A 15,103-nucleotide genomic window follows, 5' to 3' on the forward strand; every position below is an offset into this window, starting at 1 on the left:
TCTTTGTTTTTGATTAGTAAAAGTAAAGAGCAGATAATCAGCGCTATGTAGGCAAAGTTCAAAGCGGGTGGGTCAATTGCGGCAATAAGTGGGCTTACGGAACCACTCCTCAGCGGTATGAGTGCTTTACGAGCACGCGGATTGGAGCCAGTGTTTTTTTCGGCAGAACTACAAACAACACTGAGATAAATTTAGCGATAATGGGGGAAGGCTATGGTAAATATGTGTGCGTATAGGAATTTGCGCGGAATCAATAATGCTTTTAATAAGGTCTTATGGAAATCTTTGAAATTGCCATACGGCCGTTATCAGGGGCTTAGCACTATTGCGAAATATCTCACTGTTACCCCAAGTTGGCTATATGTGGAAATAGGGCTGATGTGAGGTGCATTATGTGATGAAAGTTTAAAGTTCCTGGCTTGACCAGAAGTGTTGCAAATAATTACTGAATCCTCCTTTCCTCTTCATCTTTTATGCGTTATACGAGGCTCATAGTAGATTTCCCCGTGTTTTTCGTGAATAAAAAAAAAGGCACCTTGTTTGCATTTGTTTAAAATACGGCGCTGGCAGTGTGCCGACGAAGTGTGAAGCTGTCGCAGCATGGTAGTGGTGTCGCCGTCGTCATTCTTATTCATCCGACTCTCGCCGTGCTGTCCCGCCAGAATTGCCATACACTCATCAAACAGCAGTCGTCGTCTGACCAGCGTGTTCACTTCAGAAACGTCATCTCATTGTCATGCTACTTTCGTCATTCCATTGACGTCATTCGTTATACCGAGGCAGCAGCGCCCGGAAGACGAGCGCACCAGAAAACAGTAATGAACGCCACGGGCGCTTAACTGAGTTTTATTGCTGATAAGCGTACATGCATAAGTACAAGACGTCAATCCTTGCACTTCCTTCAGTTGATATAATTCCATAGCGCTATTGAAAAAAAAGGAACTTGATTTCCTGCTCAGTAATCGTAAATCAAACCTCAGTACGCGCTCCATTAGACGATGACTGTCAAGAGATGCCATCTTAATCTTTATTGGGGTTCTTATGGTGCCCATGCTTCCTGTGCTCACAGAAACTGATGCATTGCACCTATAAATGTATGTTTATCAGCAATAGGACATATTTGTTAATCTACGCTCGATGCGTCCGTTTTTGTTTTCCTGCGTCCTCGCCTCCCGTGTGCTGCTGCCTCTGTATGTTATCCAAACTCGCCAAACAACTTGTGCTCAGCACTTCCTTATACCACGGCAATCATGCTGTCATTAATTGTGATCATGTCACCTTCGTCATACCATCGACGTCAGACAGCCTTCGTCAAGCCATCGTAATGGTTCTATCGTCGTCATGCTGTCCGCATACCGTCATCGTTAGGCCACAAGAACAGCCTTAGTCATACAATCGCCGTCACGTCATCATCGTCGTTCCAATGCTGTCGTCATTGTGCAATGGTCAACTCGTTGCCATCATGTCGTAGCCGCCGTACCGCTTTCGTCCTTCCATCGAGGCCATTTCCTCGCGCCAAGCCGTCATGCTCGGGGTCGACCTTGCCACCGAGTGTCATAGTAAATGGGGTCGATGGCAGAGACAGCGCGTGTTGCCCGTAACCGAAGAAACCGAAATCTCGTAGTCACAATAAAAATTCTAAAAAAAACGCATCTTCAGCCAAACGGTGTGTCGCTGCACTGCTTGAATGTTAATCGCGTTACTGTCGACCATCACCATGTGGTGCTGGAAGATATTTCGCTTCTCTCCGTCACTCTGCTGTCATACACGATTTACTGGACGCGAACATAGGGCAGACGAAGACCAGATTTATACTGGAAATTGAGGCAGCCCGGGCCGGAGGTGATGTCCATAAGCGCAGGCGTAAGCTCCACCCCAAACACGCCTGGTTTGTAATTCCGTAGATGTATTTCGAAGGCGGATGCTAAGCTGCTACACAGGGACGCCATCGTTGATGTTCTGTCACTGTCATTTCATCGCCTTCGTTACACTAGAATAATTTCATCGGTGTCAGGCCATCTTCCAAGTTCCGTCGTCTGCACTCTATTGTCTCTGCGCTGTCATTTCGTGATGATCACGCCGTCGTCATTACGCCGTGAGTATCATTCGTCTTCAGCATTTTCTTGTCATCATTATCTTGATATCATTATATTGTCATAATAATGTTGTCTTCATATTGTCATAATCGTCAAGTTGCCGTGTTGCAATCGTCACACCATCGCCCTCATGCCGTTGGTCCTTGTCATTGCGTTGTCGTTATGGCGTCATCGACAGGCATTCGTGGCAACAGCGTCGTTGCAATACAGTTGTGGTTCTCCCGTTGTCGTAATACCAGATGAGACATTGAATTGTCGTCAACCTGGCTTAGAGCGTCGTCGCGTCGCCATCAAATTATTGTTATCATGCAGTGTTAAGGTGCCGTCGTGCCTTTCCACGGTCGTTATATCGTTGCCCTATTCTGTCGTCGTCAAGCTACCCTCGCAATCGCGTTATGCTTATACATTTTCGTCATGCATTCGGGGACCATGTCGTGATTCCGTCATAGAGGTTTCATCCTCGTCATTTCGCTGTCGGAACACCAGCTTGCGTGACATTGTCATGCTGTGGTCAGTCGTGATCGCAATGTCGCAGTGCCATTGTCGCCATGCTCCTCTCGCGATGCAACGTCGCCGTTGTAGTCAGCACGCCGTCCTGCTCCCACTGTCGTTGTCAGCCATCGTTATGCGTGGGATGCCTATGTTCGCCCCTTTATCATCATCTACTAGGGTGATATACTGTAATATATTTAATACAAATTATCTATGTTAATTTACAATATATTTTAATAGAAATAAACTTATGAAAGGGATCCCGTCGTTCATATCGCAATTTTGTCAGATCAGCAGGAGTAGTTGTTAAGGCGCAAAGTATTTGCAAGAGATATTAAATAGTGATGTAAATAGGGATGTAAATAGTGATGCTACCTTTCTTATTGCATAAAGCACATGTAACAATTGCGAAATGTAAGCTGAACAGTTACGAACCTATATAGACTTAGCAGAAATATTATACTTAACACCAGTTTAAAAAAAAGAGCAGCACTTTTGCCTGAGACGTATAATATTGATATCAATGGTAAAGTATTCTATAACTACATAAAGTATGGCTTGTAGTTTTGTCGGCTGTATGAATTGCAGTAAACACTTGCTTACTAATAAAGTTAACCAATATGGTGGCACGCGCATGCAGTGAACATCGACATGTTTTGCTTGATAACTGCGGAACTGTCACAATGCTGGCGTGATGAGGCGCGCCGGCAGTGGCGAACGAACACTTCGTGTTGCCTCTGGCTTCGACGCGTCCCAGGTACTTGCGATTACCCCAACAACGTAAAGATTGCGGGAGCAGAGCTCACGTGAAGCCTCTTGGCTCGCTCAGCTGCGCCATGCGCAGCCATGGTCAAGCTAGAAGTGCAGGCGAGCGCTCTATATGATGTCTAATGCGCTAGCAATATATTAGCTGGACTAGAAGCAAACATTGCATGCAAACCTGAAGAATGGCAAATAAGAAAAATGTAGCGAAAATTACGGCAAGCACATACAGTGCTAAAAAGAGGGCCCATCCTGTGGTACCGGGTCTTAGCGGAGAGACGAGAACTTGAAGTCGGATTCCTGTATCATAAGGATATAGCTGGTAACATAAGGAATTGTATAGCATTAACGAGAGGGTCGCAGGTCTTTTTGTGAAACTTATTAAGAGGTACAAATTGAAGGTCGTACAGGCCTACGCCCCTACATCCAGCCATGATGACCAGGAAGTCGAAAGCTTTTATGAAGACGTGCAATCGGCGATGGGTAAAGTCAAAACAGAATACACTATACTGATGGTGTAACGTTAAGGGATAAGAAAAGAGCAGATTGGGTGAGGGAACAAACCTGAGGTAATGATATCATAGTTGAAATAAAGAAAAATAAATGGGCATGGGCAGGACACGTAATGAGAAGGGAAGATAAGCGGCGATGATTAAGAGTAACGGAATGGATTCCAAGGGAAGGGAAGCGTAGCAGAGGGCGCCAGAAAATTAGGTGGGCGGACGAGATCTAGAAGTTTGCAGGGACAACATGGCCAAATTAGTACATGACCGGGGTAGTTGGAAAAGTATGGGAGAGGCCTTTGCCCTGCAGTGGGCGTTACCAGGCTGCTGCTGCTGCTGCTGCTGCTGCTGATGATGATGATGATGATGGGCGACTTCAATGTCAGGGTAGGCAAGAAGCAGGCTGGAGGCAAGTCAGTTGGGGAAGATGGCATAGGTTCTACGAAGAGCAGGGGAGAGTTATTAGTAGATTTTGGAGAACGGAATAATATGCGGATAATGAATACCGTCTTCCACTTGCGGCATAGCCGCAAGTGGATGTGGAGGAGCCCGAATGGCAGGACTCGAAAGGACTTCATACTCTTCCCTAGCCCTGGCATCATACAATATGTGGACGCGCTCGGCAATGCGCTGCAGTGACCATAGGATTGAAAGAACTCGAATTAACATAGACTAGAGGTGGGAACGGAAGTAACTGGTACATAAGAAGCCGATAAATGAGCTAGCGGTAAGAGGGAAAATAGAGGAATTCCAGATCAAGCTACAGAAAAGGTATTCGGCTTTAACTCAGGAACAAGACCTAAGTGTTGAAGAAATGAACGAGAATCTTGTGGGCATCATTAAGGAGTCTGCAATAGAAGTCGGTGGTAACTTCGTTAGACAGGATACCAGTAAGCTACCGCAGAAGACGAAAGATCTGATCAGGAGACGCCAATGTATGAAAGCCTCTAGCCCTACAGCTAGACTAGAACTGACAGAACTTTCCAAGTTAATCAACAAGCGTAAGACAGCTGACCTAAAGAAGTATAATATGGTTACAATTGAACATGCTCTCAGGAACAGAGGAAGCCTAAAAGCAGTGAAGAAGAAAGTAGGAATCGGCAAGAATCAGGTGTATGCGTTAAGGGACAAAGCCGGTAATATCATTACTAATATGGATGGGATAGTTCAAGTGGCTGAGGAGATCTATAGAGATTTGTACAGTACCGGTGGCACCCACGACGATAATGGAAGAGAGAATATTCTAGAGGAATTTTAAATCCCACAAGTAACACCGGAAGAAGTAAAGAAAGCCTTGGGAGCTATCCAAAGGGGGAAGGCAGCTGGGGAGGATCAGGTAACAGCAGATTTGTTGAAGGATGGTGGGAACACTGTCTTAGAAAGACTGGCCACCCCATATACACAATGCCTCATGACCTCGTCCGTACCGGAATTACGGAAGAACGCTAACATAATCCTGATCCATAAAAAAGGGGACGTCAAAGACTTGAAAAATTATAGACCGATCAGCTTACTGTCCGTTGCCTACAAAGTATTTACTAAGGTAATCGCAAACAGAATCAGGAATACCTTGGACTTCTGTCAAGTAAATGACCAGGCAGGATTCTGTAAAGGCTACTCAACAATAGACCATATTCACACTATCAAGCAGGTGATAGAGAAATGTGCGGAATATAACCAACCCTCACATACAGCCTTCATTGATTACGAAAAAGCGTTTGATTCAGTTGAAGCCTCAGCAGTCATGAAGGCATTACGGAATCAGGGTGTAGATGAGCCATATGTAAATATACTGGAAGATATCTACAGCGGCTCCACAGCCACCGTAGTCCTCCACAAGGAAAGCAACAAAATCCCAATAAAGAAAGGCGTCAGACAGGGAGATACGATCTCTCCAATGCTATTCACAGCATGTTTACAAGAGGTATTCAGAGACCTGGAGAGGGAAGAATTAGGGATAAAAGTTGATGGAGAATACCTTAGCAACTTGCAATTCGCTGATGATATTGCCTTGCTTAGTAACTCAGGAGACCAATTGCAATGCATGCTAGCTGACCTGGAGAGGCAAAGCAGAACGGTGGGTCTGATAATTAATCTGCAGAAAACTAAAGTAATGTTTAACAGTCTCGGAAGAGAACAGCAGTTTACGATAGGTAGCGAGGCACTTGAAATGGTAAGGGAATACATCTACTTATGGCAGGTGGTGACCACGGATCCGGATCCTGAGACTGAAATAACCCGAAGAATAAGAATGGGCTGGGGTGCTTTTGGCAGGCATTCTCAAATCATGAACAGCAGGTTGCCACTATCCCTCAAGAGAAAAGTGTATAATAGCTGTGTGTTACCAGTACTCACGTATGGGGCAGAAACCTGGAGGCTTACGAAAATGGGAACAAACATGAGTTAACGATATCTTAGTGTAAATCAAGAAAGCGAAATGGGCATGGGAAGGACATGTAATGAGGAGGGAAGATAACCAATGGTCATTAAGGTTTATGGACTGGAGTCCAAGCGAAGGGAAGCGTAGCAGGGGGCGGCAGAAAGTTAGGTGGGCGGATGAGATTAGGAAGTTTGCAGGGACAACATGGCCACAATTAGCACATGACCGGGGTATTTGGACAAGTATGGGAAAGGCCTTTGCTCTGCAGTGTGCATAACGAGGCTGCTGCTGCTGATGATGATGTTGACCTGTTAGAGTTCATGCTACCGACATTACTAAATGAAATTAGTAGAGAACAGCTCTGTGACATTTTACAACTCTCATTAAAAAAAACTACTGAGATTATTACTGGAAGTAACATTTTTACCCTAAACTCATACACGTGTGTACGAAATTCTTGCTGATTTGTTTATTTTTACTTTGCTGTGTATCGAAATAGTGTTTGCGTAAATTTTCTGACGCGTGCCATACGTAAGTATATTTTGCCTGTACGTGAGTCATTACACTGCACTATATGTGTCCTTACATTTTTTGTTTCTTTCCCTGCTGCTCTACCGCCTTGAGCGCCGATACCTGAGGACTTAAATTAAGTTTTGTCTGTCTGTCTGTCTGTCTGTCTGTCTGTCTGTCTGTCTGTCTGTCTGTCTGTCTGTCTGTCTGTCTGTCTGTCTGTCTGTCTGTCGGTCCGTCGGTCGGTCCGTCCGTCCGTCCGTCCGTCCGTCCGTCCGTCCGTCCGTCCGTCCGTCCGTCTGTCTGTCTGTCTGTCTGTCTGTCTGTCTGTCTGTCTGTCTGTCTGTCTGTCTGTCTGTCTGTCTGTCTGTCTGTCTGTCTGTCTGTCTGTCGGTCCGTCCGTCCGCCCGTCCGTACGTCCGTCCGTCCGTCCGTCCGTCTGTCTGTCTGTCTGTCTGTCTGTCTGTCTGTCTGTCTGTCTGTCTGTCTGTCTGTCTGTCTGTCTGTCTGTCTGTCTGTCTGTCTGTCTGTCTGTCTGTCTGTCTGTCTGTCTGTCTGTCTGTCGGTCCGTCCGTCCGCCCGTCCGTCCGTCCGTCCGTCCGTCCGTCTGTCTGTCTGTCTGTCTGTCTGTCTGTCTGTCTGTCTGTCTGTCTGTCTGTCTGTCTGTCTGTCTGTCTGTCTGTCTGTCTGTCTGTCTGTGGCCACCACTGTCATGTCAACGTGTGAGTAGGGTGGCCAGATCCTCTCAAGCTGTCCCAACAGCATTTACTCTTGCTCTCGCGCAACAATGTTGCAAATAAACTAACATTGAATTCAATTCATCTGCTTCGCCTTCCTGTAGCGATTGCTCGGTCATGTGACCTCTAACAATGGGCACGCGAGAAAATGTGCATCCGACCAAAATACTTTTCAGCTAATCCTCGCACGCTTTCGCTCGCGCCTACATCATGCATGCATGGGCGGGCGGGGGGGGGGAGGGAAGCGGGCATGCTATGCACTTGAACTTCATAAGGGACATCACGACGGCGCTGACACCATCGCGGATGACAACAGCGAGAATTCGTCTCAAATGTCCATGTGATTGCTTTCGCAATAATGATCGTAGTGAAATACACTGAAGTGGCAGATAACACTTATAAATACTCCGCCGTCTTTACATATGACTCTTTCTAATGAATTCAGCAAAATTTTTAAGCAAGGATGAAAGGAGAGGAAGGAAGAATAAGATCGCGAGACGCTGCCTGCTGCGTGTTGTTGCTGGTCAGCCATTTTTAATTACACTGACTCTGCTTGTGTATATATTCTAACTACAGTCTTTCTATACTCCCAACATCCCCGCAAGATATTGGTGGAGGAGCTGGGCACCACGTACATCCAGGAATCACGACGTGACAGAAGCTGAGAAGGTAGGGCGCGTGCTGAAGGGCATTGCTGACGACACCTTTGTTCTGCTCATGTGCGAAAGCTGCTCGACAGTTGATGCTATTATCAAAGAGTGCCAACAGTTCAAGCACGCCAAAAGCCGACGCGTCTTGTAACCATTTGCCAGGCTTCCCCGTACTGCCTCAAACATCGACTTGTGGAGCCCAACCCGCACAGCAGCATGCGTCGCCATCAGAGGAAGTGGTGCGAATCGATCAACGGGAACTGGATGCGATGGCACCCGCAGCTTTCTGTTCGCGCAACCCTGATGCTACCCTTTTTCAGTTCCCCTCATACAAGCCATCGTTCGCCAGGGACTTAAAAATATTAGTTAACATTCTTTCTGTGCTGTCGCAGAGTCCAGAGCCAACCAACGCCCTTCTGTTTTCGCTCCACACCGATGGTTCTCTCCGCGTTATCACAACCCGACTGAGTGGAGAAGTGCGAATGACCAGCCAATATGTTTTACCTGTCGCCTAATTGGTCATGCCGCCCAATACTGTCGTGATTTATTATTTGGTGGAAGTTACTGATTTTACGAAATTCCGCCCAGTTCTGTTAAGGCACAGAGTGAAGTTTTCTTCTTGCGCCTTGTCCTGTCCAGGTTTCGCTGCTTCTATTCGTTTATTGAGTTTGTTTTGCCCTCTCTCGACGTACTTCCCGTGGCACAGTATTTGTGAAAACACCAGCAGCGAATCCACCGCTTGCCTTACCTCAGCGAATAGGATGTACCTCATCCTGTTCTTGTAATCCGTTGGGAGTCCGTTGTATATCGGGTCGTTGCTTGTACGGAAAAGCTGAAAAGAATATAGATTACAAATCAGCAGCACCAGATACAGGGCCTGCAAATGTAGGAGCCAGAGCAATAATATCTTCATGATGATAACAGTTCATAATGCTCTTGACAATATTCCCATTAAAAATCACACACTAAGGGCCAAGAGGCCAACTTTGGCGAAGGAAACATTGCCCCACACCAGCAAGCTAATTCTTACCTACAAAAGTTTTGTTCGGCTGCGAAGGCGCGTGCGCGCATCTTGCACAGCGACGAGTGCACTGCGGTGCTACGTCACCACATTGTGATCGTTCCTGTTGAAACCCTCTCTCCCTCACGCTCCTTCTCCAGCATGGAGTATACAGGAGGCTCAGTCCGACCTTTTACGCCTTTCTGCCATTACAGTTACCTCTCTCTCTGAAACTGCAGCAGTCGCCTGTCTAATGGCAGTAATTCTTATTTGGAGCGATCGTCTGACATTATGTACACCTGTGCTGAAGTCACCACGCATTTCAAAGAGCCAGACGCTAAGGTAGTTAGGCTTAACACCACATTATAAATCTGTGAACAAGCCTGAAACAAAAAATTGCTGCAAAGTTATGGTGTTTTGGGTGCTCGTTTCTTTCGATCAGACAATAAGTGTAACATGACGTTTAACAGCCAAGTCGGCGGGCTTAGCGGCTACCAAGAATGACATTAGAGATCTTTAGCCTGTCCGGCATTCCGCTAAACGCTGGCAGATCGGTAGGAATAGCGGGATAGCGGGGGCGGAAACTTGAATGGATGGATGGTATGTGCCTCCCAAATGGGGCGGTGGGTTGCGCCACCAAGCTCTTGTTATTATGTTGTCTGATATCCTACCTATGGTAAAAAAAGAAAAGAAACCGCAAAGAATTCCTATCACTATACATTGTCTGCATCTGCTAACAAAGAAGTGAATCCGTGCGGTTGAGACGAACTTGCATTGAAGCTCGCTGCTCTCGGAGCGGAATACTATGAGGTACCATGTTTTCGTACGCTTCCGTTGTTTGTCGTTCCGCCAATTTTCCTATCGCGTCTTACTCATCTCTCTTGCGGACATGTTTACTTTTCCCTTGCACTCGCTGAATCCAAGGGCTTCAACGAAGCCAAGGCTGCCTAAATTGACCGCTGCGCAGATGCGTTCACATTCTACATGCTCCGTTGTATGCCTTGCTTTACAATATTTACCGTAGTAAGTACACGCTTCTTCTTCCTTGATGTATCTCACTTTATAAGTGCGTGTTCGAAGGCCTCATAATCTCGCTTCGAAAAGTAATGAGCTTCCCTTTGGGTTATTATGTATAGTTTCTTTCCTGATTTCGGTTATTCCTCTTAAGGTAATCAATGCAGGTTTCTTTTCCATTGCCGCTATTCATGATAATATTTCAGCCTCTCTGAATTTCCGCTTGACATTCTTTGTTGCCATCTTGCTCAGCATACCTGCCGCATGCTTGCTGGTAAGCTTCCTAGTTCTTTTCCTTCACTGTGAATATACGTTTTTCCCGTACAGATACGTGAACAATCTCTCAGCCCATTTGCCTTATTTCATATTCCCCAGTCGTTCTTCATAATCATTTTGACTCTGAGCTGCCCTCACTTCAAAACTTCTCCAGCCCATATCACCTTTCACAGCTTCATTAGTAGTCTTCCAACTGACCTTTGGCTGCCATGAGGTCCCGAATGCACCGCTGACTTAGAACAAACAACTACATTCCCAAGTGTAAATTCTGGAACCATTACACATTTCCACATACCCCGAAACACCTAGTACTTATTGTATCTCCACAGAGCTCTGTATTTCATTATGGCAGCATTTATCCACCCCTTTGCTGTTTTTGTTTTTTCCTGTGTTTCCGTATATCTATTGCCTTCGTTTATCCATATACTGAGGTATTTATATTCTTTTACCTGAGGTATTTTCTGGCCCAGTATTGATACTGTCTGTTCTATGTTTTCGTTGAATACCACAAGGCCTGATTTTCTAACCCTAAATTTCAAACTTAAATTCTCGCTTTCCGGTCCCCAGATACAGACGTTGCATATATATCACTTTGCTTGTTAACTAAGAACACAATGTCTTCCACATAAAACAAACCGGGAAGCTGCTGCTCTGCTACTGTACCCGCCTGTTTGTATGAGAAATTAAACCCGATATTACTTCCTTCTAGCACCTTCTCCATCATCACCATGCACATCATAAAGAGCAGTGAGGATAAAGAGCACCCCTGCCTCTGTCCCTTGTTGATTGCACTAGGAGAATGCTAGCAAACTTGAGAGTAGAAAAAAAAAAACCAAGAGGCATACATAGACAAAGAGACAAGAAGGTGGCCGGTGGCAGCCACCTTCCTGTCTCTTTATCAATGTCGGCCTCTTTATTTTTTTTGTACTCTCAAGTTTGCTGGCATTCTCCTAGTACGACCTTGTACCAACTAGCCCAGCAAGCCACTCTATGGTCCGTTGTTGATATCAACTTTCTACTCCTCCTCATACGTTCCCATTCAACGCAAACGGTATTGTCTACGTAAAGTTCTTTCAGAAGCTGTATACAGTCGTTGACTATGCCTTTCCTTTAGCGAATATCATACAATATATTGCAGTTTACGTTGTCATACGCTCCAGTAATGTATAAAAATTCAAAGTCCTTCCACTATGTGAAGATATAAGACCAGCTAAGCTGCATTGCTCAATAGGGATAATAGGTTCTATATGGTAGTTATGCAATATTGGTTGAATAAGGCACAAACACGAAACTTGGTTACTGAAAAGATATTGCGCCAAGAAACAACACACACAAGAAGAAAGACGGCGACACCACGGGCGCTACTTCAACTGTTTAATGAGGGTGAAAGCACTCGCTTTCACCCTCATTAAACAGTTGAAGTAGCGCCCGTGGTGTCGTCGTCTTTCTTTTTGTGTGTGTTGTTTTTTGGCGCAATATCTTTTCGGTATGCAAGCTCAACAACTAACCCAGCAGTTAACTCTTCTGAAACTTGGTTGTTTCTTTCGTATTGTTATTTTTTATTTTCCTTCCTTTATGTCTTTATTTTTCATTCGGTTACATGTATTTATTTATTTCTTTGCTTCTTTGTAGTTTACACATACACTGACGTTCCGACCCGCATCGTCATAGACTAGCATTTGGACAACAGCGTTAATCGTTCCGGCGCATTACTTTTGCCAGCATCATAACTTCGTTGCTTGTTTCGTCCTTTCTAATTTATTACTTCTTTATTCATTTTAATTTGATCATTTTTCTTATTTTTTCTGTCTCTTTTATTTCTCTGCTTTTTAACTTTTTATATATACACTGACGTTTCGACTCGCATTGTCGTAGACTAGCGTTTGGGAACCAACGTTCATCGCTCCGGCGCATTGTTTTTGTTAACATCTCGGAAACATTTTTTTTTCACAGATTTTCGCCACAGACAGCTTTATTGTAAAACATCTGTTCTTACCCTTGTTCGTGGGGCCTCTTTGGGTCCCCCCTATGACAAGCGTAGTTGAAGGGTGCATTACAGATCCCCGAGCGAAATTAACCTCCGGGCGCCCTCGATTCCCTGGCCAAATCAAACGACATGAGAAAACGCTGCCACGTACAAAGAGCAAATAGCTGAACACTACAATTACACCATGCAAAACGGCACTATTTTACCACAACGCCATCCTTCAGTCAACACGGAAGAAGCACATGTCCGCAAAGTTCAACCGAACGCTCTTCTCACGCCACTAATGCTCTACAACTTCAGTTGGCGTAGCACAGCTGACTCCCCCAACTGTCTGGAGATAAGGGCCATTACAGAACACATTCTGTGCTCCTCTCACACTGCCATTACCTCTCCCTATTTTTCTTTCCCTCGCCCTCCTTCCTGAAATGCTTGGCTTCACTCGCACTCGGCGGATCAACGATGGACCTTAGCGGAGCAAGCGCTATTCTTTACTGAGCCTTAGTGTTAGAATAAAGTTTTTTCCTCCTCCCAAAGGGGTATGTGTCATTGAGCTTGGACCCGTTCTGGACTATCACCAGGATCGGCGCACATGATGATTTGGTTTTGTTAACATCTCGTACCAATTTTTTTGAGATCCTAGCCATAGACAGTTTCGCTGTAAGAAGCCGCACATAGCAGTCTCCTTTCTCCTATGGATATTTCAGTACAACGAGTAACGACAAATAATTTATCATCTAGACGCCTACCTAATCTGAAACCAACCTGAAGTTCTCCCAATAAGCCATTATTCTCTGCACATGCTTGCAGCTTTAATTTAGTCGCCTCCATTGCTAATTTGAGTATTACCGACGTAATGGTCAGGGGTCTTTATGAGCGAATTGTATCTTTACACTTCTTGCCTTTATAAATTAAATTCTTTATACCTTGTCGCCAACTGTCTGGTATACGTCTATATTTTAAGGCGTTTCTTCTACTGCTTTCAACAGAGCGTCCTCAATTTTTTATCTTAGTGATCTCACCCGCCGTGTTTGCTCAGTGGCTATGGTGTTGGGCTGCTGAGCAGGAAGTCACGGGATCAAATGCCGGCCACGGCGGGTATATTTCGATGGAGCGAAATGCGAGAACACCCGTGTACTTAGATTTAGGTGCACGTTCAGGAACGCCAGGTGGTCGAAATTTCCGGAGTCCTCCACTATGGCGTGCCTCGTAATCAGAAAGTGGCTTTGGAACTTAAAACCCCATAATTTAAAAACGGGAACCTCGTCTAGTCCTGTAGCTGTGCGCTTAGGGATTTTCTCGTCAGCTTTCGTCCAGTTGAATGTTTTCAGCACCAGCTCCTTTTCCATGTGTTTCTTTCATGGTCTTTTTTTTTTTCCTCAAGTACAACCTTGTCGTAGTCTTGGAAAGATTCGGCTGCTATTTCTCGGATGTAGTATAATGCGGCGTCCACTTCCAGTTTGTTTCCATCTTCGTGTAGGATATATTTCTGCAGTGGCATAATCGTGTTCGCGACTACGCCGCTGCCGCAAATGTACGCTATTAGCGAGGTAGAATACATTTCGTCATTAAACTAATAGCTGCGCGTTTGAATATTTTATTTTTTTTCCGCTCATTTATTTTTAGGAGTGTTAGGTTACCGGCGCAGTCTTTATAATTTGCTTTCATGCTTTGCAGTTGCTAAACGTTTTGCTTAGATTATTGCCTGGCTTTTGCTTAGCTTTTTGAAATAGTAAGGTTACTGTGTACCACGCCGTCGGTACAAGGTGATGGTTGGCCATGGGAGGAGGAACCTATACGTGCGTTGTTGTGAGCGCTAGCGCTCTTGCGCGCAGGATGGAATGCGGTTTTAGTACGCACGTGAGGCGAACGTGGCAGCTTTTATCTGTGCTAGGGTAACGGCTAGACCGTTTAGAGAAGGAGCAAGATAAGCTAAGTGGCTAGGAAAGCTAGAAACTCAAGATCGAACAGAAGCAGAGGAAGTGTGTGGACGAAAAGGTAGCCAACGTAGAAATGAAGATGAGGAGTGCCATTCCGCATAGCATTGGGGAACGCTTTGATGCGATCACGGCGAATGGGTCTGGCAACGAATCGAGAGCAGGAGAGGAAGTCGAAACTACCACGCTGGGAAGCAGTGGTGGAAATGTCAGTGATGGTTAGGAAGGGGCTACCACTGACATGCCGCGCGCGGAAGGCAACAAAGCGAAGGGTGAGGATGATACAGGGGGAGGACATCTATGCCGCAGGTGCAGCTTTAGGCGAAGAGGAGGAGGGAAATCGTCATGTCGGTATTACTGGGGTTTTCAACATGCGTAAAGTAGATCCCGTGAGTATTGACAGAGTAAGTACAGCCAAACGAGGTCAGACTTCAATCGTATGAAGCGTTAAGAGCGCAACAGTTGTGCCCCACGCAAGCGTATTCGTTGGAAGGCCCGCTACTTTTACATTTCGTACAGATATGACAGTTAGGACATGGCAAACGAGTGCCGCAGTTTTGATTTTAAATTTGCCATGACGCGACCTCCGGCATCCTCAGTTAGAGGGATAGCTATGACGGCGTATGCGTAGGTGGGTCATTAGAGCTGCAACGGCACCCGGATTTCTTTGGTCCCTTAGCCTAGGGTTTTTCGCTGGTTTCGCCATGCCGAAATTCACTGAGACGCAACTGGCCAGATAATGTTTTGATTGCCCGCTCTTAA

The 15,103-nt window shown here is 45.5% G+C and overlaps 1 protein-coding gene across 1 annotated transcript in view; it reads right to left on the reverse strand.

The window, feature by feature from the left end:
• LOC139047299 (uncharacterized) overlaps window positions 1-15,103 on the reverse strand; it is a 1,527,628-nt gene that overhangs the window by 33,611 nt on the left and 1,478,914 nt on the right. Inside the window, exon 26 of the mRNA XM_070521114.1 lies at window positions 8,879-8,962. Coding sequence (XP_070377215.1) covers window positions 8,879-8,962 — 84 coding nt within the window. The remainder of the gene's footprint in view (window positions 1-8,878; window positions 8,963-15,103) is intronic.

This window comes from Dermacentor albipictus, chromosome 7, assembly GCF_038994185.2.
Source record: "Dermacentor albipictus isolate Rhodes 1998 colony chromosome 7, USDA_Dalb.pri_finalv2, whole genome shotgun sequence".
Classification (NCBI taxonomy): Eukaryota; Metazoa; Arthropoda; class Arachnida; order Ixodida; family Ixodidae; genus Dermacentor; species Dermacentor albipictus.